Source organism: Asterias amurensis, chromosome 18 (assembly GCF_032118995.1).
Source record: "Asterias amurensis chromosome 18, ASM3211899v1".
NCBI classification, from domain to species: Eukaryota; Metazoa; Echinodermata; class Asteroidea; order Forcipulatida; family Asteriidae; genus Asterias; species Asterias amurensis.
In genome coordinates, this window is record NC_092665.1 from 2,288,819 (window position 1) to 2,315,552 (window position 26,734).

A 26,734-nucleotide genomic window follows, 5' to 3' on the forward strand; every position below is an offset into this window, starting at 1 on the left:
GCCCCGTCCCACTGCAGCGATGACGAGAATGATAACGATCACGACGCAAAGAGAACGCGTTCTATTGGTTGAATTGCTCCACGCAGAATACGCACACGCTCATTCAACCAATGGAATGCATTCTCTTTGCGTCGTGATCGGTATCGCTCTCGTTATCGCTGCAGTGGGACCGGGCCTTTATGAAAGTATGAACTGTTTTGGGTTAAGGCTTTCAGCTGCCTTACTACATTTTGGTTGTGGCGTAATTCAAATTCACCTTTAAAAACTTGGTCTCTTAAATAGTTTTATGCAAGGCCAATAGACAGTGCAATTTTAAGTGGGGGCTGCAACTGAAAAAATGTCTATCGCTCTTCTTAAGCTTTTATCCTGGCAGATATGTTCCACACTCGAATTGTTTCCTCATTTTCAATACACCCATGACTTGCACAGTCTGCTCAGCAAAGAATGGAAGTTTTGTTCATGCTGATGTTTTTTAAGTTACAGAATTTGATGACTGTTCAGTTAATTTTGATACTAAATTATGAAACAAATGATGATTATCAGCTTATGATTCAACCAATGAAATGACAAGAAAGTTAATGTTAGCGCAAAATAAATTTGTATACATTTTTTTTATGAAATCAGTTTTTTTAAACAGAGTACCACACAAGTACCTTCTCGGATCAGCACGAAAAACGAGCAGACAGCCACATTTCGGCTGGTGTCCGTAAATTCGTACATGACTCTAGTGTAGCCAAGCGGTAATGGGGACAAGGGGGTGTGCGTACGAGAGACACGCACAGGCTGACCGCTATCGTCAGTGGCTGTCGGCTCGTCCCAAACTGCAGTACCCTGCTGGTCACCGAACCTCGCAGACCCAAGCACAGTGTCTGGGCAGCCTGTAATAACTGGTCGGGTGTTGTCGACATCTACATGTAACGTGTTGTTAAAGGGATGGTAAAATCAAATCATCAAAAGGTTAAAACTTGGTCTTTAAAACATGATAAATCTCTTCATAAATCAACTTTGATAAACATTACTTCATACTACATACAATAAAGCGGCATTTAAAAATGAACAAAGACTTGCTTTGTGTCTTACAAGCATACCAATTGTTGATTTTAATCAATATGTATTCATTGCTTTGCTTCTTTATCATCTTAAACAGTCATTATGACAAGGTCGCTGGGACTGGCCACATTACCTCTTTATAACAGGAATGTGTTATAATAGGACAGCAAAACAAAGAAACACAAAGCAGAAATGAGATTCGGGACTTCAGAATGTACTCTCTGTAAGCAGAACCTCTTTACAACAGTGCTCTCTATAACAAAGATTGACTGTATACTATACAAACAAACGTACAAACACACTAATACAAAAATACTATAATAACAAATAAAGATCTAAAAAAAAAAAAAATTATTCCAAGGCAAAATTTCTTTTGTAAGACACAGGATTACATAACTCCCATATCCTACCTCTTCTTATATCAATGACGAAGCTGCATATTGCCTCATTCCCACTAGTATCTACGAAAAAATACTGCACGGTCGTCGACCCCTCGATGAAATACGTATCTGGTTCGTGGGTTTTCCCTATGGTGACCGACTGACCACTGTCGTCAGTCGCAGTGGGCTCTTCCCACGTAACGTACGCTTGATTCGTACCGGGGGCAGCTCTCCCGACGATGTCCCTCGGGCATCCAGAGATGACCGGTGGTGTCGTGTCTCTTTCCTCTGTCATGTCTGTACCAAAAATAATCTTAAAGCTCAAGATTTCTGAAAGGAGTTGACGGGCCAGGTTAGTGTTTAAGAAGTTACATATGAAGTGTGGACCTGATAACAAAAGTGTGGACAAGACAAGAGTCCACAACACATGCAGCTCTGTGTTGCAGTCACTCTGTGGACATTTGTTCTGTACACTAAAGGAAAATCCTATTCTTCAACACTGTTAAAGACGCTGTATGGACAAAGGTAAGTCCACATAGTGTTTTAAGTCCCTGAATAATGTGGAAATCTTTCATTCTCAGGCCCACAATTCGTTTGTAGCGTTAAAAAAGTGTTTTTGACAGTGTTGAATATAAGTTTTTTTCTAGAGCGCACAGAACAAAGGAATGTCCACAGAGTGTATGCAACACACAGCTGTATGGTGTTTTGTGGCGGATGAACCGAAAATAAACCAAAATGTATGGAAAATCTTCAAATATCAGTGATTTGTATTTAAAATTAAAGCCAGCGAAGAAACTCTGCAATATTCAAACTCCTTTCCTTGTTAGTGCTTTACTGCAAAGAAAGGCAGAGAAAAACATCCACGCAAAAAGCAATGCAAATAAACGTTTGGCTTGAGAAGCTATGCTAACAATCACTGACATCAAAATTTTATAGGCAAATGAGAAAGAAAAGAAATCAGCAAAGCACCGAAGGCATGATTTTTGTTTGTGGTGAATACGCCCTGAAAGAAAAATGACCATGATGATGGGCTTGATGATGATGATAATGATGATGGAAAAGATTCAGATCCGAAGCTTCTGCTGCTGGTTATGACGATGACAATACTGATTAAGATGATTTATAAAGATAAGAAAAAAAATCATCACAATGTACACATCTTTTTATATATAGGCCTTAATATGAGTTAATGTACAGCGCTAAGAAATAATACATTTGTACCTGCAAAATAATATTACACCAATGGATAACAAAGGAAACAATGTTACGATGGAAAACAAAGAAAATTTTACTACAACAAAAACGACTGTGTGTTATACTGTTTCAGCTTAGTATGACAGAAACTTAAAATAAGTTTCTTTTACAACTTAAATGTTACGCAACCAAAAAGCAACAAAAACTAAGACAACACCTGAGACAATGGGTGCAGAGTCTCCCGATAACGCAACAAATGCTAAATAGAAACAACAACCGGGGCAGTTTGAAAATCTAAACCACTCGTAATTTCTCTGCCTCGACATTCCCATTCTCAAAATGGCCACAATCTTGAGCCAGGTTTCGGTCATGAGTAATAGTCCAACCTGTATTATTATAATTTTCTACTTAATTATAGACTTGCAAACCAGTAACCTCTTTTCTAATACGTTACTTCTACATGGTCAATGGCCGCTACCTCACAGAAGCAAACATCACAACACCGACAGCAAACTAACGCTCAAGTTCACCAAAAAATATACCTCTTTGTATAACAACCATAAAAGAACACACAGCTTGATTCGCAGCCGTGTCGTTGAAATAATAAGTAACAGCCGTTGAGCCGACAGGGAACAAACTGGATGGTGTGTGAGTTCGGCCAACTCGAACTGGTTTGCCGTCACCGTCTACTGCTGTGGGCTCTACCCAGAATGCAAGGCCTTCACTGGTACCTCGGTAAGCCACTCCCTCAACCCTCAGCGGACAACCAGTTATTACAGGAGGCGTTTCATCAACTGTACGTACAATTTAGGGATACAATTTTACACATGAGGTCCCTCAAGGTACAACACTTGGCCCTCAACAGGTCAACACAAAAGTAATTGGTCAGATTAGTTAATGGATCATATCAGTGGATAAGGATTCTTCACTTGTCCATTCTCCAAACAAACAAAATGTGATTTTGTTGTCAGGTACTGTGCAGAGGTTCCACAGAGTTCGATACTTGGCCCCTAAAAGGGTCACCATTCAAGTACACGTGTATTTCTTTTTTAAATCATCTTAGAAAAACACTATTTGTTTAACAATCCATCACCACAAAAGGAACTTAGTTCCTACCTGATCCCATATCAATGAAAAAAGTGCACACTGCCTCATTTTCGTTAGAATCAGTGAAAAAATACTGCACAGCAGTTCGTCCACTTGTAAGGAAAATTGCCGGCATGTGTGTGCGTCTAACTTGGACTGGTTGGCCGTCATCATCGATGGCAGTTGGCTCATCCCATAAAACAAATCCTTCAGATCCACTTGGATTTAGGAACAATTTTTTGATATTTCTTGGTGGGCAACCACTTATTACTGGTGGTGTCACATCCACTTCCCCTGTCAACAAGAAATTGGTTCAAAACTTTTACTTGGTTAAACATTTACAGAGTTTCAGTTTGGATATTTAGAACCGGGTATGATACAGTTTAGTCACCAAGTTTTCTGCCTTTTTTTTCAACCAGGATATTTGGAACCACGTAAGATACAGTTTACGTGCCAAGTTTTATTTTGATACTACAACTACATTATATAATGAGGAATTTGTGTTAAATAACTTATTTGTCAACAAGGAATTGTCTGTGATGTTTTCAAAATTTTTAGGACATCAGTGTATACTTGGAGAGTACTCCACCATGCTATCATCTGATAGGCAGTCTACAATTTGTTGTCAACTTTTACCCTCAAGAGTCAATACAGCCCCATTATTGTGAAAACAAATGTGGAGACAAACTGTGTTTCACAGAAGCAACGAAAGATTAGTCCTCTCCCAAGTTTGACCACCACCAAAGATCGTATCAATTAAAATTCAGCAAAGAGTACCTTTCTCGATGGTAACCACAAACGAACACACAGCTTCGTTACCGCTAGGGTCAGTGAAATAATAGGTGACATTGGTTGAACCAACTGGGAACAGAGTCGAGGGTGTGTGAGTTCCGTCAACTTGAATCAGTTCTGCGCTATTATCTGCGGCTGTGGGCTCTACCCAGCTCGCAAGACCTTCACTGGTGCCAATGTTGGCCATTCCAGTGACCCTAAATGGGCAACCAGTGATGACAGGAGGCATAACGTCTACTTCTGCAAAGTTATATGTAAAGGTTACAGATAAGTGATATACTTTTCATTGGCCAAGGTTCCTCAAGGGTCTATGTTTAGCCCCCAAAACGTCATAAACATCAAATCACTTGAACACATGTAGTGTAGCTGCTCATCCAATTAAAAAAACCAAACTCAAACTATTTTTCAAGACTCAAGAAGACTAGTCTCAGAATTCATCACTTCAATAACCTATCTTCCTGTAAGTTTGTATATACCCAGCGCCTTGAGTACCTTGTTTGGTAGATACGTGCGCTATACAAGACTTCGATATTATTATGTGAGGCTGGAAAAAGATTGTTGCCCTTTTTCAATCAGGGGTAAATCATTAGCGACAAAAAGTCTGAAACTGGGATCCAGATCGAAGTTGAATTGATGGCATTGTGCACCCTTTGATAACCCCCTAGAGTTAAAGATTCCACAGAGCTTCTTTGAACAGTATCCTCAGTGCTAGAGAAGTAGATCAAAGGTTTTTACTTTTTATCTGAAGACAGACAAATTGTCTAGACAAACAAATTTGTCTACCAGGAAGACTTGAAAAAGTCTGAATTCAGATAAAAATCTGAAATTTCTCATCTCTGTTCCCTAATCACAAACACCACAAGTTACTTAGAAAGCTCTCCTACCCATCTCAACGATAAATCTACACTCTGCTTGATTCCTGCTGGAGTCTGTAAAGATATACTGAACGACTGTCGTTCCAAGAGGAAACATTGACGAGGGAGAGTGTGTTCGTGAAACTCGCACCGTTTCCCCGTCATCGTCCAGCGCGAAAGGCTCGGTCCATGTTGCGACTCCTTCATTGGTAACCGGGTTCACCGTGCCGATGATGTTCGGTGGACAGTTGGCTATGACTGGGGGAGTCAAGTCGCTTTCATCTGTTCCAAAAACAGTTTGAAAATTTTACCAAAAGTTGGTTTAAGACGCCATTAGGTATCAGCCACCGAGTGCACCAGATGTATCCTGACACCATCTACATGTTAAGTTCACTACCATGAAACATGTGGTCAAAACTGTGATACCACTGAGCATGAGCCCGCACAAGAAGTGGAAAGACAATGTCACATGAATTCCAGTAAAACATACAAACAACATGTGAAATGTAAACTCTCCAAATATGAGCCCACACACCAAATAAAACATACCAACTTTATGTAATGATGAAAAACAAACTTTCAGTTGAACAAAGACAAAATGACTAGAGTGGGATTTGAACCAACGACCTCTGGATTAACGTGCTGGCACTCTTCAAACAGATTCATCTATCCCTGATGTTGGCAGTCTCCATAATTTGTCAATGGCTTTGTTTAGGGTGGCAGTTAGACGCCATAGAACCGTTAGTTAACTTCTGTGTAGCCAGGGATCACACCCAAGTTTATGATACAAACTGGGAAACGTCAGCAAAGGGATCACCTTAAGGGGATGCAACACAGACCATGATGGAAAACTGACTGGGTTACATTGCATGACAAGCAACAGAACACAACATCCCAAAATACATGTACTTTGCAACACACATTCAGTTATTCAAAATTACATAGGCCTATAACCAGCACGGTAGCATTCTCCCTGAACGGTGGTCTACTTGCCAAATACCAGTTACAACACCCAAGGACCATTAACAAAATTCTTTCCCAGTGGTCCGGCTGGCTATTCCAATGTTAAAATAACATCCCTGTTTAATAAAATATGGACAAGTGAAAAAATTAACAGACTAGTGGAATGACAAGGTCCTGCTGGCCAGTCACGGGAAACGTTAAGGGAAGAACTATCACAATCCTGATGTAAAAAACAAACTTGACACACAACATAGTTCACATGGAAGCAAATTAAACTTACTGAAAAACATAAATGTAAACTTCCTAAACAGACAGAAAATGACAGCATGAATGAGAGTCAATATGTTTTGGCTGATTAGAAAGTAACACTAACAGCATGTAACACCACCATGTAGCACAACAATATTCAACGTTTGCTTCTCGTTTCCTTTTGCTGGGCAACAGGGGCACCATTGCTTTGCATGAGAGCCAATCAGATCACGCGATATGATCTGTGCGCCGCAATTCCCAGAAGACAACCTACATTTTTGAAAGGCATTCCAACGGAAGTGCCATTTGAAAAATGAGAGTGGTCTCGCCCTTTCAAAGATGTACAACCGTCCTCGAAGAGTTGAAACCTTTGGGGAAACTCTTACCAATAAGTTTTAAGAAGCTGCGAGGCAAACATAAATTGAGTTAGTATAAAGTCGCACCACACCTGCAAGCTGTCTGTTAAAAGCTGTTAAAAGCAAATCAAAACTTCACGCAGTTGGGTCAACCGAGGTAGGAGAACAAAAAGGTAGCTATTAGCGGAGCAGCGGTCAAACGAAACTCAAGATTATTTTTAGTCCGCAGAACCATCACAGCAAACTCTTTGATAGTACCTGGTTGTATTGTTACTGTAAAGGAACAAGTGGCTTCGTTTCCACTTGTATCAGTAAAATAATATGAAACCCTCGTTTGCCCAACTGGGAAGTAACTCGACGGGGAGTGAGTTCGGGAAACTCGCACTGCCTGACCGTCATCGTCACTCGCATCAGGCTCGGTCCATGACGCGATACCTTCGTTTCTGCCGGGGTCAGCCATTCCACCGACCCGGAACGGACAGCCACGAATGACCGGGGGTATATCATCAATTCCTGTAATTTAAAAAACACTTACAGATATTATAAGTTATCACACAAGCGCGAATGGAATACGGAAAAAATATTGCGCTGCTGCGTTCCTTAAATCCAACAAGGTCGAATTGATGTGCATCTTAAAAAATCGTGGCACTGCATCAAAGAGTAAAGAGTTGTTTTCTCCTTTGTAAAGGGCACCTCTTTGAAAGACCAGGGGCATTCGAGGCAAATTCCTCAGTTGTTGCCTCCGTGAAGCATCATGCCTCTGCCCAGGTGTTAACTGGTTCAGAGAACAACAAATTTGAAAAACTAAGAGGAGTAATTGTTCAATTACACATCTAGAGAGGAGAAAGGAAGCCAATAAGTCCAAGATATGTACACAAGATTGATATACCTGTTAGTGTTTATTGTGTTGTCATTTATTTAGCCTTTCCGAAAGACTCTGCTAGTGTCGAAATGTCAGTCCACTAACTATTTATTTTGCATTTAAACAGGGATTTTGATGGGGTTTCTATAACCTGGCGGGATTCCGTTTGGATCCTGGTGGAATCCAAGGTTTCATTTTTCTATGGAGAAGCAGTTTTCAACAACTTTATTTTCTCACAATATAAGTATCCTGATTCTAAATAACAGGTTTTTCAATCAAAATTTGAAAACTCTTTTAAAGTGGTTGAAACATTCCATGACCACAACATCATGTTATTATTTTTAGCCTCCCGAGAAAACCAACATTCTGTGGCACCATGCCAGGCTCAGTGCATAATTGGTCTCCTCGGACATACCGTATTAACAGCTGTACCCCAAAGACAGAAACATGAGGCGAGATGTCTCACCATAATAGAAATTAGGGGGAGCTCCAGGTGAGGACGGAAACCACACATGGGGAACCGGACTGATAGAAATATTTGGATTCAAAGGGTGTGTTTATGTGATAAATCATTATGTTCTTTGAGGACAGTTTTGCGAAATAACCACCATATGTCTCGGTATGTGATGTGAGTATCCGAGAACAGATATAAGATACGAGTAGATTGCGTCAGTAGAATTACAGGTCATCTATATGCCAGATTCTTGGTATCATCTGCATGTAGATTGGAAAGTTTGGAACGTTTCACAACATAACTCTAGATAAGTTAACTGGCAATGTGGAAAATAAGATACTGGGGGCCCAATTTTATCAAGCTGTTTAGCAGTGGAAACTGCTAAGTATATTCCTTTGCTAAGCAAGAAAATTAGTGGGCGACCAGTAAAATTCACGCTATTTCACCCTCCCTTTAATTTCGAGACTTAACATAACCATATATTGGACCCACAAAATTGTACGTTTAACTGTAAATTTATTGCAGGAGAGGGCGTTTGGGTGCCATCTTTTATAAAATACCGATAATTTCTTCAAAATTCTAATTAAGAGTAGCAGTTTGATAGAGTGTTCTCTCCCACAACCCAAATGTTGAAATAGATATCTGTAACCCTCTAACCCAAGCCAGCGTCAACGTGGAATGAATGTATTCCACGGAATGTTAACGCGTAGAGTTCATCCGCGGCCAGTTGTCAAGTCATACTGAAGTTTGCTCTCATGATCAGAGCCAGGCAATAAATCCACCAGGCAAACCTCTTAAATGCCAATTCTTAAAGGGGAGGTGTTAGGTAATCACTCTTAAAATGAATGGCAATAAATACTTACTTGGTTAGATAGAAGCCTACAGAGGCTTTAAACAATTTGAGAAACATTTAACTTTGAAATATTGTGGTTAAAGGGTCTATGTAACTTTTGTAGGACAAAATACACAATGTCCACAGACTTACACTAAACTTACACAGTTTGAAGATAATGATAGTAGAAAGCTTCCCTGAAAATACTACGAGCTGAGGTGCTGTAGTTTTTGGGAACTGAGTAAAACAATGTCATGAAAACAATTTTCGTCTCATGAGACGAAAATTATTTTAATCATTTACAAACGGATTTTCATGACATTGTTTTACTCATTTCTCAAAAACTACAGCACCTCAGTAAGTAAGATTTGAAGGGAAGCTTTCCACTATCATTATCTTTAAACCCAGTAAGTTTAATGTAAATCTATGGACATTTTGAAAAAGTACCCAAATCCTTTAAGAAAAAGTTTATCGGTTATTATGCCTCAAAATTTGAATCTGAGAAACCTTGCTATCAGCATAGAAAAAAGACAGAGATCAGATTGTAATGCGACCAATAATGCGCCCACCTTTTGAAATGAAATGACGCACGATAGTTTTATTGTACACATCTACATAGAATTAAAACAACCAACCGAGTAAAAAAAAAAAAAAATGTCTACTTTGCCTTTAAAGCCATTGGACCCTTTCGGTACAGAAAAACAAAAAAAAAGTTCACAGATTTACAAATAATTTACAGGGTTTACAGAAGGTAATGGTGAAAGACTTCTCTTGAAATATTGTTCCATGAAATGCTTTACTTTTTGAGAAAACATTAAATCAATATAAATTCTCGTTAGCGAGAATTACGGATTTATTTTAAACACATGTCATGACACGGCGAAACGCGCGGAAACAAGAATGGGTTTTCCCATTATTTTCTCCCGACTCCGATGACCGATTGAACCTAAATTTTCACAGGTTTGTTATTTAATATATAAGTTGTGATACACGAAGTGTGGGACTTGGACAATACTGTTTACCAAAAGGGTCCAATGGCTTTAAGGAATGGTGTAATGTACACACATTGTGTACGAGTTGTCCAGATGGGTTTTGAAGCATGCAAGATGAGGTATCAAATCAATGTATGTTTGTGGTATGAACGCCATGTGTACTAACTACTGGGCTGTGTAGCTTTTTCTTCAGAACTTGTCTTGTTTGCGGAATAAATTTAGAAAACTAGTTATTGAAGGGATGAAGTCGGCCTGAACTGCTACTTTCGCGAAGTGGATTGAGAGAACTTCTTGATAGATTGTCAGATTATCTTATTAGCAAAACAAGAGCGCCGAAAATGGGCATGTCCAAGAAAATTACAAGCAGAAACTACAGTTTTCTATCAAACTCAAAATCAGGGGTGTGGGGGGGGGGTAAAAACCATTAATTCTACATGCTTTATACTACTTCAAAACAAGTAAGTAACTATTGCCATTAATTTTAAGAGTGATAACCAAACCTGTACCTTCCCTTTAATAATATGGAATGGTTTCCATTTCCTAGGTTCCAAAGTGCAAACTTTCTGACTTCAATCCCAACTTAATCCATCTTGACTTCCTCCAGTCCAAACATGAAATATTGAGGCTGTCTGCCAACAGTGAAAGATATATGTTTATTGGCATTCACAGGTATGTTTAGTCTCAGAAAGATTCCCTTGGACATTTGTAAATCCCCAGTCCATATGGTCAGCCTGAAGGTTTTACCTTGTCAGGTCAAGGCAACGTAGTGAAAAGGGTGTCTGTATTTTAAAGACATTGGACACTATTGGTAATTGTCAAAGACCAGTATTCTCACCATATCTAACCATTTGCATTTAATAACAAACCTAGTGAAAATTTGAGCTCAATACGTCGTTGAAGTTGCGAGAGAATAATGGAAGGAAAAAACGCCCTTGTTGCAAAAGTTGTGTGCTTTCAGATGTTTGATTCCGAGACCTTAAAATCAAATTCTGAGGTCTCGAAATCAAATTCAAATATTCTTTCTCGAAAACTACGTTACTTCAGAGGGAGCCGTTTCTCACAAAGTGTTTTACTATCAACAGACAGCAATTCTCATTACTAAGTAAGGTTTTGTGCTAATTGTTTTTAGTTTTTTTTTTATTACCAATAGTGCCCAGTGCCTTTAAAGCAAGGAGGAATTTCTTTTACAGTAGTCGTCTGGACTTTCATGGTCAAATTTCACCAGTTTCTGCTTACATTTTTCTCTCTTTATGAGGGGCCTCTCGGAATAATGAACTTGTGATAAATGTTATTAGGTTTTACCCTTACACTGAGTGTGTATAGCACTGTGTCTGTACAGTGAAAAAATATATACAGGATTCGAACTGCCTCTAGCTACCAAGCAACATCGGTGGTCTAGTTGGTATCTGCTCCAAAATGGCAAAGGTCAGAGGTTCGAATACCACCCGAGTTATAATGCCTGAGGATCTTTTTATTTAACAGGACTCAAAATTTAAATTGATCTTGGAGTCACTTATTTTATTTTATTTTATTTTATGGGCCTACATTTTTGTTTAATTTTTCGTTAGTATTTTGTTTACATTTGTACCTGTTAAACTTATAACCAGTGAATTTTCATTATTCTATTGTATTCATAGAGTGATTGCATGACAGTGCTTTATAAATGCTGGTTTTATAAGTAATATTACAATTTTCATTTCGGTTGTGAGCACTGTATACTAAGTACTTTCCAAAGTCCTGTTAAAAGAATATTGCAAGCATCTCGGGTTGAATTCAAACCCACGACCCTTGCAGCTCTAGAGCAGTGTCTTACCAACTAGACAACCGAGATTGCCCGGTAGCTAGAGGCAGTTCGAATCCTTTTGTTTTGGCAGCGGGTAACGGAACGGTATACAATATATTTATTATATAAATAACTTAAATACCACTGCAGCAGTGGTATCAAAAACAGTGCACTGTTCTTGATATGTTTAGAAGTAAGCCTAGGACACTTCATAAAATAAAATAAATTGTTTGCTCTGCATGTGGCCTTCAAGTTTAAATCCGACAATAAATCATGCACCCCTTGAGAAGTTCAAGCACTGACCAGTCGTTAAAGGCAGTGGACACTATTGGTAATTGTCAAAGACTAGCCTTCACAGTTGGTGTATCTCAACATATGCATAAAATAACAAACCTGTGAAAATTTGAGCTCAATCGGTCGTCGAAGTTGCGAGATAATAATGAAAGTTAAAAACACCCTTGTCACACGAAGTTGTGTGCTTTTAGATGCTTGATTTCGAGACCTCAAATTCTGAACTTGAGGTCTCGAAATCAAATTCGTGGAAAATTACTTCTTTCTCGAAAACTACGTCACTTCAGAGGGAGCCGTTTCTCACAATGTTTTATACCATCAACCTCTCCCCATTACTCGTTACCAAGAAAGGTTTTATGCTTATAATTATTTTGAGTAATTACCAATAGTGTCCACTGCCTTTAAGCTATGATCGCTGTCAGCCACTGAGGCAAGTGCTTTGGGGGTAAATACATGTACAGTTGGAGGTCTCTACCTAAAACTAACACACAAACATACTGTTTGTGTTCAATACAAATATCCCCAGAATATCCTCCAAAGGTAGGGTCATACACTGGTAAATACTACCAAAGTTAACGAGTCCGGGGGTCGATTTCACAAAGAGTTAGGACTCGTCTTATCTCGAGTTGGGACGAGTAACTCGTTCTAACTTAGGATTAATCTTAAGGTCTGCATGCTACAGTGCAGGGTTGCGACTCGTCTCATGTCCTAAGATTAGTCTTAAAGTTAGGAAGAGTTTTGTGAAATTGACGGCAGGAAATGTTTTCATCTGGCAAAATTTTTGCATAGCAAAATATTTTGACTGAACGGATTTTGTGCACAGTGAATACTCCACGACTAAACAGCTTGATAAAAGTGGGCTCCCCACAGTATCTTACTTTCCAGATTGCCAGTTAACTTATCTGGGGTGTTATGTTTGTAAGTTTTACAATCTACATGCAGATGATACCAAGACTGAACGGACTTTGTGCAGAGTGAATGGTGATATTGAGATGCAAATTATGATTTTTGAATAGCAACCGACACATTTTGGGTAGCATTTTGCTCTGCTATTACAAGAGAAATTGTTCACTGATTACCATAAAATCTTACGTGGTGAGGAGCACTGAAGCTGTTGATTAGTATAAACTATTTTGAGAAAGGATCTACCCTTTCGAAGTACCCTTTCGAAGTTTGGATAATTTTTCACCCTGATCGATTTGAAGCAGAGAAAGGATTTATGTATGAGTCGATTCTCAGACTTCTGAGGGTTATCTGAAAATACATAAAGTTACTGAGTACTTGCATTTTTTTCTTTTTTTTTTCTTCCTGGTTATGGAAAATTTAGTGACAAATCTGACAAACCAACAAAAATAAAATACAATTGGCTGTTACAAACTGTTCCAAGCCAAAAAATGTCAGGCAAAACCAACCAATGTATAAACAGTTCTTAGTGCTGGAGCAGTTTGTCAGACTTGCACTGGTTGCAAGGTTTTACACTAGTTTCACCTCACTTATAAAAGAGATTTATTAGATGGTGTTTCCACAAACCTCACTTGGTTGTGGTCTTCACAATGTTAAGTTTTAAATCCTACTTTTATAAGAGGATTGTCGAAAAAAACATTTCCGTAACGACAATGGGGGACAAATCTACCACTCAAATTTCCTGTATGGAATTAAAAAAAAAAAAAAAATGAAATCTGTATCAAAGAGAGAAAAAAAGACACAATAAAACCCATACACCAAATAATATCAACTTCAACTACCCTATAATCCCACCACAATCCTTGGTCGGGATTTTCTAAATATCACCACGTCCCTGGGGGTTATTAATCATAACAGAAAACTGGGTCAAATAGCTTCTCGCCAGATTCCTCCAAATGGTTCTTTTGGTCTTTCTTGTTCGGGGAGGTTTGAACCTGGGGGCCCTTGGTGAACTTTAGGGTGAAAGTGACTGGATTTTAAAAGTAAATCCCTTAGCTAGACTTGAATGAGAGGGGATTTGGAGGTTGCTGAACAAATGTTGCACAGGAAACTTGTCTAGCAAGCTATAACTACACGTATTACACTTTTTTTTTTTTTTTTCTTTTTTTAGGCTGCACATAATTTGTGCGTCCGCAAGTTGCATTAAACTGTGTGAGTTGCCGGTCTGGGAATGTTTAACGTACATGTGGCTGTGATGTCTTTGCCAGAAAGTTCGAGAGATATCAAAATACTTAAGGGGAAAAGGAATTTAAAAAACCTACTTTTCTGTCGACCTCTTATGAAATGGATTCTGGTTTTGATATGACAGTCTCAGTGTTCTTGGCCCAAATTCATAGAGCTGCTTAGCAGAATCGGGTTACCAGCCAAAAGACCGAGTCATGTGTACCATTTGCTGGTATCCTGCTAATTGTTGCCCAGCAGAAAGATTTTAAGTAATATTGTATGTTTGAGCAGCCATATGAAATTTGGCCTTCGATCCAGCTGCCAACGGTTGCATCTTGCATTCAGGGAAGTTTTGTGATACATTTGGGGGAAATATTTAGAATTACATTTAAAATAGCAGGGAAACACTTTCCATATCTGAGAGATTTTAAAATTTGTTCATCAGAACATGGGAAGATTGGTTTATATTGTGGAAACTTTTTGCATAATCCGAAAGAGTTGGCACCTCAGCTGTTTCATTCATAACAACATCAATTTTCTTCTTTCTTTCTTTGTCTTTCCCTTATTGAGTGGGAGAGTGGGGGTTGGTGGGCGAGAGTGAACTGTTTTTAGTCCACCACAAAGCTTTAAAGCTTAAAGCTTGTTGGCAAAGTTGCATTGGTGAAACCTTATGAAAGATCCACCCATCTGTTTTTTGTTTTTGTTTTTCCAAAGACTACTATCCATCAATTTAAAACCTAGGTAGACAGTTGAGCTGTATAGCTCCATTGGTAGACTAAACACAGCCCTTTAACATATGACATGGCAAATGAGTCACCAAGTCAGAAGAAATTAAAGTTGACGCGTGCTCCCACTTTCATGCTGTCCATTAGCCCACCTGCCACCCCCAACCAATCTCACATGAACAAAAAGTTACAAGCCAGACATCATTTATTCATGACATTAGTTCCAAACCCAGTTATAAAGAAAACACAGACAACCTCCTACAAAAGTCAGGCTCAGCCAAAACAAAAAAAAGAGGTCTACAAATAACAGCACACCTCTGCAAAGCTTTCTATTTTTATTGCTTTCCAGCGAACAAAGAGGAGAGCTTTCACACTCAAGGATGCTGCTTACCAAAATAAACATAACTACCAACCGCTGAAGCCTGACAATGGTTCTGAGATAACAGAAACCATGCAATGACAAAGAGCTCGGGATTCTAGGATTGGCTCAAAGGTGTGAGATGGCCTGGAGAATAAATGAGTCTGCACGTGGGAAAGTCTAGCTTTTGGAGCAGATACTAGTTTCAGGGGAAAATATTGTGACTAAAAAGTGATTGTCCAAGTAATCAATGCAACCGGAAACTAAGACACTTTTGAAATCTTTACAACCATCTTTAAAAACGGAATCTGTAAAACGAATGATCAAAGATGGCAGGTATTTTCATGGGAAATGTGCCACCAGTGTGTCCGACCATCTCCTATATCAGGGTGTAAGAGCATGAAAGCAGGTTTTCTGCTTCTCCTCACCCATACACTCCTGCTATAAACTCTGCTTGAACACAGACATATTCGATGAAAAGTGAGTTGGATATTTGATACAGCTGCGCTATATTTCTCCGTATTCCACAACCCCGCATGCAATAACAAACTCTTCTTAAAGTAAACTTGACGCGCAGCAATACGCGAAGTTAGAACATGTTAGAACAGGGTGTGATATGGGCCCTACAAACAAACACTAGTTGCTATGGATCGACCAATCACAACAGAGGGTTTCAAGTCTGCTTGAAAGTTGTTTATTTTATCATGAGAAATATCAGGAATAAAGTCACACAAAAATCTGTCAGAACACCACATTCCTGATACCTGTGATCTGAACATTTCTGTCTGATAATAGACCTGTGTCTATGTGTAGAATATGCTCACGACGGAACTTCCATGACGTCAACAAAACTTTTCAAATAAAAGCCTGCAAGCCTTGAGAGATTACATCCCAGGCCCTTAGGTAAACAACTCTGTGAGGATATAGACCAAACTCAACAAAGAGGGATCATCCAAACGAACATTTATTTATCCTTTTGCCAAACGATGGAATGTTTGAACAAAAGTCTATGAGGCTACCAATAGGTCAAATTTACTTTCGGTGCAAATATTTCTCCTTCGTGATTAATTTAAATCGATTTGATAGGAGTTAAATGTGTTCAAATCAAGGTTACAGAGGTCTGTGGTCATAAATTCAAAGGAAAATTCAAGGAGATGCGATGGCCCAGGCAGCAGCCCTCCAGCAGATATAAAAGGAAATACCATCATGCAAAATCTTGTAAGGAAAAAATTCTTGTTAATAAAAACAAATGTTGTTCATATAACTCTTCAAGAGCACCACAGATGTACCTCTCGCAGTGTAGCCTCACTATGCGCCTTTGATTCATAGCCTGACTTTGCGCCTCTTGAAAATACTGTTCATAAATTTCCAAATGTGCCTCTTGATTCATAGCCTCACTATGCGCCTCTTGTTTCATAGCCTCACTATGTGCCTCTTGTTTCATAGCCTCACTATGTGCCTCTTGTTTCATAGCCTCACTATGTGCCTCTTGTTTCATAGCCTCACTATGCGCCTCTTGTTTTATAGCCTCACTTTGCACCTCTTGATGCATAGCCTCACTATGGCGCCTCTTGTATCATAGCTTCACTTTGCGCCTCTTGATGCATAGCCTCACTACGCGCCTCTTGTATCATAGCCTCACTTTGCGCCTCTTGATGCATAGCCTCACTATGCGCCTCTTGTTTCATAGCCTCATTTAGTGCCTCTTGTATCATAACCTCACTATGCGCCGCTTGTATCATAGCCTCACTATGCGCCGCTTGTATCATAGCCTCACTACGCGCCTCTTGTTTCATAGCCTCACAACGCGCCTCTTGTATCATAGCCTCACTATGCGCCGCTTGTATCATAGCCTCACTATGCGCCGCTTGTATCATAGCCTCACTACGCGCCTCTTTTTTCATAGCCGCACTATGCGCCTCTTGTTTCATAGCCTCACTACGCACCTCTTGTATCATAGCCTCACTATGCGCCGCTTGTATCATAGCCTCACTACGCGCCTCTTTTTTCATAGCCGCACTATGCGCCTCTTGTTTCATAGCCGCACTATGCGCCTCTTGTATCATAGCCTCACTACGCGCCTCTTTTTTCATAGCCGCACTATGCGCCTCTTGATGCATAGCCTCACTATGCGCCTCTTGTTTCATAGCCGCACTATGCGCCTCACCATGATGATCCTTATGTTGGGTATTAGTGAACACCTACATGTATACGTACTTCACCGCAACTCGGCACAGAGACAAGTCCTCCTAAAATCTGCTTTGTTCTATTCCTTAGAGAAAATAATTATCAAGGTGACAAGACAATGAAAAACGAGCAATCAATCAAAATAGAGAAACAAAAATCATTCTTACCACATCGTGATGGCTTCTCATCGGACCGATCTCGGCAGTGAGGTATCCCATCGCAGAGGAGTCTTTGATTAACGCAGAGTCCGTCGTCGCAGGAAGTCTCTTGTCTGCTACAGGGGGCACGGGATAAACACGAATGCTCATCAGAACCGTCAGAGCACTCGTAGCGACTGTTGCAGCGAAACGACTGCGGTTTACACTCCCCGCTGACACAGCGGTAATCATTATCCCCTCTGCAAAAAGTCGGAATCGGAAGCGTCGGTACCGTTGTTTCAACTGGCCGTTGCGTCGACACCGGAACTGATAAAAAAAGCACGAGGAAATTGACGGAGAGTAAGAATAATTTCCGTTGTGATTTCACAGTACTCCCCATCGAGGCCACTAAGCTTTCCATGGTGATGTTAATAAACACCAAGTGTGAAGTCGTCAATTTATTTCCAAATCCTGAGTAGAGCTTGAGGAGCACAATGCCACATCAAACAAAAAGTAATTCCCTTGCAAAAAGGTCCGTGGACATTCCTGAGTTTATAAGCGGGGGATAGGGCCAGCTACCACATGCAAGGGGGGGATGAACTGTTTGTTCCCCTGTGCCAGTCTAGTGAATGAACTCCCCACACCAGCCGGCAAGCTATGGTGCTGCCAAGTTTCTACAACCTAGCTGGCTCAGAGCACTGGCACGTTGGCTGTCAGGAGGCAATCCGAGAAGTGACAGATTCTGTGACTCCAACCAAAGCACGTTCACAAAACACACATCATCCTACACAATACTATCTCAGGGTCAAAGAAATGCACGCGAATACATGTACAATACCTACATATGAACAAACCAGGCATGGAGTAATCACACACAAGGATGAACAATGCTGCCCAACGACCTCCACTAAACTTAGCCTTAGCCACATAGCCTGGAATAATGACTCCCCAGTGTACAACTAAATCTCAACCAAGGTTTTAGGCCAAGTTTCGGTAAAGACAAAGGTGTCAAAATTTGCTTGATTTGAAACTGAAAAAAAACGGATGTCCAAATTGTTCACTTACAATACATTTGACAGGTAAAACAGGGTGTCCGAATGTCAAACAGGGTTTCTAATTTAAAAGACACCCCTCTCGCTCAAATTTGCAGGAAACCTAAAAACTGGGTGTCCAAATTGTTCACATAAAGTCTACAGATAGAAACAGGGTGTCTAAATTCAAAACAGGGTGTCCAAATTGCTTACTTACAATACATTTGACAGGTTAAACAAGGTGTCCGAATTTCAAACAGGGTTTCTAATTTAAAGGCAGTAGACACTATTGGTAATTACTCAAAATAATTATTGGCATAAAACCTTTCTTGGTAACGAGTAATGGGGAGAGGTTGATGATATATAACATTGTGAGAAACGGCTCCCTCTGAAGTGCCATAGTTTTCGAGAAAGAAGAAATTTTCCCCGAATTTGATTTCGAGACCTCAGATTTAGAACTTGAGGTCTCGAAATCAACCATCTTAGTGCACGCAACTTTGTGTGACAAGGGATATTTTTCTTTCATTATTATCTCGCAACTTCGATGACCGATTGAGCTCAAATTTTCACAGGTTTGTTATTTTATGTATATGTTGAGATACATCAACTGTCAAGGCTTGTCTTTGACAATTACCAATAGTGTCCACTGCCTTTAAAAGACACCCCTCTGGATCAAATTTGCAGGAAACCTAAAAACTGGGTGTCCAAATTGTTCACATAAAGTCTACAGATAGAAACAGGGTGTCTAAATTCAAAACAACACCCAGACACCTCTCTGGCTAACACTATGATCTCAAGATTCTTCTAATCTCACTGCATATTTGTCAATTTTTTTAAGTTCTTGTTAATGTTTTGATCACAATATGAACACAAAAAACTTGTTTCTCAACTTTGTTTTTGAAGGTTTTTATAAAAGGTTTTGAGGGATTCATGTATTCAATTTAGTGGTTTGATCTTTAAAAAACAACTTCTCATGGCGACCAAGGTTTAATATAAAGAGAATGAAAAAGTAAAAAGACGACAAAATAACACAATTTCAAAATTTTAACATCAAACTTTGTTTTTAAAAATAGGGAAAAGGTTGTAAAGAAAACCCAAGAACTAAGGCACACACCTTTTCAGGCCTCAAAAGAACCCACGACAACCACAACTATTACCGTGGTGCCCTGTGCTTTCACTGTGGTGCCCTCTGCAATGTTCCAATACAACTTCACATGTACATCATAGAAGTGCCCCTTTACCAGAGAGAAACTGCTGTGCCCCCCTAAGAGCGAAGTTCAAGGCCTGCCCTTTTATTGAAGGACAGAAACCAGCATCCATTTCAAAACAACTTTTTTTAAAAATAGTCGCCTTCCAACATTGTAATTGAGCGTCTAAACAAACAACAAGCAGCCCTTAAAACCCGGAAGCCCTGAAACCTCCCCTGACCCACCAACCAGCACCTTGGATAGTTTTTTTGTGGCCTCAAGGCAGTCAAGACGTGACCATTTGCAAATCTCCAACTGTTTCAAGAATGATGCCCAATCAGTGGTGACACTGACCGGCTCAGTTGGGGTCTTAACCACCAATCAACGCTCCACTTTTGTTTTGTATTTTAGAAGTGTCAGAACCTGAGAGTTTAACCAAGAAGAAGTTGCCATCTACAGAGGACAAACAAAACAAATATTTTTAAAAAGAATGATTCATTATTGCAATTATGTCCTCATTACATTTTTTTGTAGGTGTGAGAAGTAGTTTTTTTCCAACTTTCAGAAAAGTCTCCAAAACACAGGTATTGAAGCTCAGGACCGTCATCGTGTCGGAGCTATTTTATGGAACCGATAATATTTGTTAAACATCATAAAATATTTTATTGTTGTTGTGTTTTCCTTTGTGTGTCATCTAGCAAAGTAGTTCAATCCAACTTTCAGGGAAAAAAAATATAAAACACAGGTATTAAAGGGAAGATACACGTTTGGTAATTGTCAAAGACTAGTCTTCTCACTTGGTGTATTCCAAAAAGCCAGTGAAAATTTGAGCTAAATTGGTCATTAAAGATGCGAGAAAATGATGAGAGAAAAAAACACCCTTGTTGGACAAATTTGTGTGCTTTCAGATTTTATTTTAGTGAGAAATTACCTCTTCTCAAAATTTATGCTACATGTACTTCAGAGGGAGTCGTTTCCCACAATGTTTTATACTATCAACAGCTCTCCAATGCTCGTTACCAAGTCAGTTTTATAAGTTAATATTTGTTCTGAATAATTACCAAACGTGTACCTTCCCTTTAAAGCTCAGAATGTCGTAGAACCAGAAATATTTTAAGGAACTGGAAAAAAAAAATCCAAGATTTTCTTGGAATGAACTTATAGGTTTAAAATTGAAAATGTATTTGTCAATCCCATAAAGTATGTGTTGGGAAAAAAATACTTGACTCAAATAACTTGACTCCAGGCTGTAGATATTTAAATTTGTGAAAACATTATAGTTTATGCATTAATTTTCCATACACCTATTTTTATGTAGGTTACGAGTCCACAAACATAACGACAAGCTTGCCCTCCAAAATATTTAACCCCTAGTTCACAAATGACTATAAAGTCTCTCATCCATCCAAAACCATAAATTTGTGTTTTATTGTTAATTTGTACCGCACTTTTGAAGCAAACCCATAAAAAAAAGTTCAGTAATGTGTCAGATATTTTATTGGGACTCCAAGGATTTGGCAAGGGGTTGAATAGGTTTAATAGAACTTTAATGGGTTGTTTTCGGGGACATTTAGTGGGAAAGATAGAAGGGGGACATATTTTGGGGGATGATACATGGCCGAGTATGTCACGAGAAAGATATTTGCTTTTCATCTTCTTTCATTTGATCTCTGAAATAAAGGATTCATTGCCTTGGATCGGTCGAAATGGTCTATGAAAAGTGTTTGAAAGCGTTTGTTATAACATGCATCATTCATGGTTGGAAATATGTTTTAAAAGTACAATATAATAATCCACACAATTGCATGGTTTTCCTTATATGTCGTGAACTAAAACGGCACGCCATTTTGTGGAGTCAAGTCATAAAATGGCTGCCACTTTTACAAAAGACTGGGGGGGCCCTAATTACCGTAAGTATATATGCGGATGTTCTTCAACACATGTGTGCCTTAGTGATTATTTGAAAACATTCCTGCCCCGTTTTAAAAATGGTTTTTGACAAAAGTATGCAACTGTATAAAAAAAAATAGTTGTCTGCGTTGCACAAAGCCATAAATCACCAGACTTTCTGCTAGTTGGCTGGTTAGTTTGGTTTTTTTTTTGACAAAAGCGCTGGGTGTTTTTAGGGGAAGACAGATTCAAAAAGTCAAGGCTGGCCTTTGTAGTTTTTTTTTTCAGGGGTCCAGACACAAAGTTGATCTGTTGATTTGATTTGATTTAACAAGGGCAAACAAACTCTGGCTGCCGTTACAAAGAAAAAGTAAAAAGGGTCTTTTGGGAGGTGTAATATCTCTTTAGAAATCATTGTGGACGCTTTGAACACTCGATCGTCCTGACAAGCTCTTTCCCAGAGAACCATATCATTCACACACACAAAAATTAATTTTGAGAAAAAGGTCTACTTGAGAGAAGACTTTATGTCCAGGTTGAGAGTCACTGCTGACAAAAAGTCTGAGTATCAAGATTTTAGGAGGTAGACCTATAACGATGGCATTTCAGCTCTGAGACTCTTAAGGAGTTATTAAAAACTTAAAGGCAGTGGACACTATTGGTTATTACTCAAAATAATTATTAGCATAAAACCTTTCTTGGTAAAGAGTAATGGGGAGAGGATGATAGTATAAAACATTTTGAGAAACGGCTTCCTCTGAAGTGACGTAGTTCACGAGAAAGAAGTTATTTTCCACGAATTTGATTTCGAGACCTCAGATTTAGAATTTGAGGTCTCAACATCAAGCATCTGAAAGCAAAAAACTTTGTGTTTTTTCTTTCATAGTTATCTCGCAACTCCGACGACCAATCAAGCTCAAATTTTCACAGGTTTGTTATTTTATGCATATGTTGAGATACAACCAAGTGAGAAGACTGGTCTTTAACAATTACCAACAGAGTGAAGTGTCTTTAAGGAGTTAATACAAACTTAAGGCTAGTTCTAAGTTTAGGAAGAGTAACTCGTCCCAACTCAAGAAAAGACTTGTCTTAATTCTTTGTGAAATCGACCCCTGGAGTTATAGATTCCAAGGAGCTTTTGGAAACAGTATCCTCAGTGCTATTAAAGTAGACCAAAGAGCATGACTTTTTAATTTGGAGAAAATAACAGCATTTTTTGTTTACCATTTTGTTTAAATTCAGACGAAAATCTGAAATTTCTCAAACCATGTTTTTGTTTGCGCAAGCCCGACTAATTTAATTTGGAGAAAAAATACAGCATCTTTTGTTTACCAGCCAGACTGGAAAAAGTCTGAATTCAGATAAAAGTCTGAAATTTCTTATTCCTGTTTTTGTACATGTGAATTTTAGAACCAAAAGTGTTGGGAATGGCCGATAAAATCTTGACACCTGACAACCGAAACCAAAAGTTACATCTCCTCAAGGCACAATTAAACCCAAACCAGACGCCCCATGAAAACCCAAGACAAGTAAAAAAGACAAGGAGTCCAAAATGGCCCATTACCGCAAGAACAAGGAGAGGTTTTGTGAACGGTTCCCCAGGGAAAAGCCGGTACCCATATCCAGTTGGTTTTGTATATGGATCAGATGTTTGCTACGACAGCCAAAGTTCAGCTTTTTAATGGAAGTTAATACGATCATGGCTCACCATGCGGTGTTAAATGAAATTAAGACCCTTGGTGTTATTTACACTGATATCCGTGCAATAGCGGGCTCACTTTCGGTTAGCTTTCTGTGTGGTAAAAATATGGCACATGTATTTTCAACATAATTTGGTGTCAAATTAAAAACATTATAGGACCATTTATACTTGTACGCTGTGCGCACAATTTGGTGTCAAGTGCTGTAAGTTACATCATGATCTTGGGGTCTCTCTGCTGTAGATTCCCAGGTTGTATCGTAAAGTTGGGTGTGATCCCATGCCATCTACTACTAACCTGTATCTGCTAAGCAGATTTGAGTGTCAAGGATGTACACTACATGTACGTATGACACTGAGCCCTAACTGTCTTTAGGGAAAATTCATGGATAATTTGTCCACTCAAGATGGATTATGTTGAGTTTCAATTTACACCTTCAAGTTACAGGTTTCACTTTTGGTTGATGTGTCCAGGGACTCAACTGAGGTCAAAGGGCAATAAAAATTTGAGGTCAAAGGTCATACACAATAGAAAGGTGCAGTCTATTTACCAGCTTGATTGTGAGACTGACTGAAGAGTCACTCAGGGAAAGTTTTTGCAACCAACTTCTTTTTTTTTCTTCAGCTGTTTTAAAAGAGGAATAAGTTTGCAATAGACTGCAAGTCTAACATAATATTTGATCTTTTCTGGACGGACCGAGTTAGTCCCAACTAAATTGACTTTTATGTATGCCCCATTCTCTTTATCAAATATTTCAGTTTGACATAGTTTACAGCAAGGATATATCCTATTCTTGAGAAAGTAAAATGTAGCAAAAGGTCTAGCATAGGCCTAGACCTTGCAAGTCTCACACAAACTTTGGGGGAAAACTTTGGTCCCCTGTATCTGTACATGAGGTAAACAAACTCTTAACCGATCCCAATATTTTGAAGTATACTGTAGTGTGCAAAATTTACACAGCCTATTATTGACTTTTTATGAAACCAGCCAGTTCTATACTTTCTAAACCATAAAGAAACAATCAATCTTTCTTAAACATACATAACCCTGACTCCAATAGAGGGCACAAAGACACCCCCAGGGATATACAGCTCTTCAGAAATAAGATTTATCATATATCATTGACGAATATGACAACACCAGACAGTACAACTGATTGAGAAATGATTGGGAACAATGATTTCGGTACCAGTGAAGGGTCACTGAATTGAACCAAATGAGAAGGAAGTTATTTTAGTTGAAATTGGAGTGAATAGTTCACTTTGTAGTTCAGACCAGAGTTTACCCTTTAAAGAAGAGCCATACTTAGGAAAATACTCCCAAAGTTAATGGGCATAACAACTTACTTGGCGAGAAGCACTACAGCTGTGGACCACGTGTATTTATAACTAATTTGAGAAAGATGTAAAAACAATTTTTCACCCAAAAAATGTTGAGCCTAAGAATCGATTTATGTTAGAATCTTTTCTCAGATTGTTAACGGTTGGTGTTCAGACCTAATGCTTCGCTTTTGAAAGGGCAAGGTACCACGGCGTTTTCTCCTTGATTAAGGGCACCTCTATGAGGAAATTGTAAATGTCAATTGGAACTTTAAAGGGGCACAAAGGCAGTTGCCCTTCTTGCCTACGTGTTGTAATATACATGCATATTCCAGAGGAAGAACATTGGAAGCTAACACTTCAAAAATAATTAAGTCTATCCTCTGGAAGTCCAACTCTATTATCACCTCAAGAAAATTTAAAGAAAAAAAACTACTTGTTTCATGAGTTTCATCAGAGGTTTTGGGGTGGAAGTTTTTCTAACAAGTGAACAAGTTCAAATGAGCAAGAACAGAAAAAACATCGGCCATTGTTACAGTTTTGTAGTCATTTGAAGCATGCCCTCTGTTGATATTTCTGAGGTAAGCAAAACTGCATTCTACTTGAGTCATTATCATAAAGTTTACACAGAGCAGACTGTATTTGCAACAGCCCCCTCTGTTGATCAGCAAACATTTTCACTACATGCCCTATTTAGAGCAACAGCCGATTATTCACCCTATTGACACATGAACTATTAGGGTCATCAGCTCATCCAAGCGTCTTGAAAGAGACCGCAGGGCCAAGTGGAAACCTTCATGGACAAACATAACAGTGTGGTTAAAGGGCTCCCTCTGTTGTTTCAAAACCAAAACCACTCACCAATATCTTAAGAGAGAAAAAAAACCACAAAATTTGTCTTACCATTTATTGGCGTGAATTCTACAAGGTCTGGCGACACCTGGAAGTTACCAAGCATCCCTCGCTGAATCTTGTTTTCCAGAGCTCTTCGTAGCGTAAACTCACTGTAAACGACCTCTGACCCAAGGTCAAACTGAGCTTCAATATATCCGTTATCACGGGGACTGTTGGATAAAAGTGGTTATTATCGTTAAATAAATGTGGAAACCACTATACTCCATCAAGGCTTGATAAATTGAAAACATATCTTTACTCTTTAAAAAAAGAAAATGTAAAAGAGAGATTGTCTAAATGATCTTCCCGGAAAGGTCAAGGAACTCAGCAAACCCCCACCAAGGGGCTATAAACACCAAGCTGGCAACCCGGGGTCACCTTGGTGAGAGGCGAGCGCTTTACACACGTGCCACTATTTCTCCACTCTTTATTACCACACAGCATGAAACAATTACCAGTTGATACTTACACAAACTGAAGTATAGTTGCAAACTGTGTTCCTGGGATTTCTCTATAAATTTCCTCGACCTGAAATATACATTAACAAATACTATGAGTACATGTGTTATGAAATTAATGTAGGATTTGAAACTTTGCATGGTGAAACTACGATATAGTAAAGGTTTGCGATAATACAATTTAATGATAATCTCTGAATGAGTTGAGATTGTTATGATACTAAGATAAGATAAGATAAGATAAGAACTTTAGTAATATCCCACACTAGGAAAATTAAAACGCAGCCAAAGTTTCAAATTCAATTCAAATAATTTAGTTATAAATTACTTCTTTCTCAAATGCTATGTTACTTCAGAGGGAGCCGTTTCTCACAATGTTTTTTATCTTCAAGTAAGCGCTCATCCTGCAATCAGATTGGCAGAATGGAGTGGTGATAAAAACCTATATTGCACGGCTAATATCACTACCATGCGTCTTGTGTGTTCTATGTCACGCGCCAAGTTTGCTTGAGGATAAATACGTTATCACACGCGCGCTCGTGGAAATACGGAAAATTTAGCGCGTCTGCGTCCCATATCTTCG

At 39.0% G+C, this 26,734-nt stretch overlaps 1 protein-coding gene across 7 annotated transcripts in view; it reads right to left on the reverse strand.

Annotated features, from left to right (window-relative positions):
* Positions 1 to 26,734, reverse strand: part of LOC139950490 (basement membrane-specific heparan sulfate proteoglycan core protein-like) — a 124,381-nt gene that overhangs the window by 67,766 nt on the left and 29,881 nt on the right. For 3 of the 7 annotated variants that reach the window (XM_071949191.1, XM_071949190.1, XM_071949189.1), the window contains exons 4-9: positions 26,163 to 26,221; positions 25,703 to 25,863; positions 17,703 to 17,999; positions 7,183 to 7,437; positions 1,461 to 1,727; positions 654 to 908 (exon numbers count right to left, since the gene is read on the reverse strand). In XM_071949191.1, the coding sequence (XP_071805292.1) occupies positions 654 to 908; positions 1,461 to 1,727; positions 7,183 to 7,437; positions 17,703 to 17,999; positions 25,703 to 25,863; positions 26,163 to 26,221 (1,294 nt within the window). The remainder of the gene's footprint in view (positions 1 to 653; positions 909 to 1,460; positions 1,728 to 7,182; positions 7,438 to 17,702; positions 18,000 to 25,702; positions 25,864 to 26,162; positions 26,222 to 26,734) is intronic. The other 4 variants (XM_071949193.1, XM_071949194.1, XM_071949195.1 and 1 more) reach the window with 4 other exon arrangements.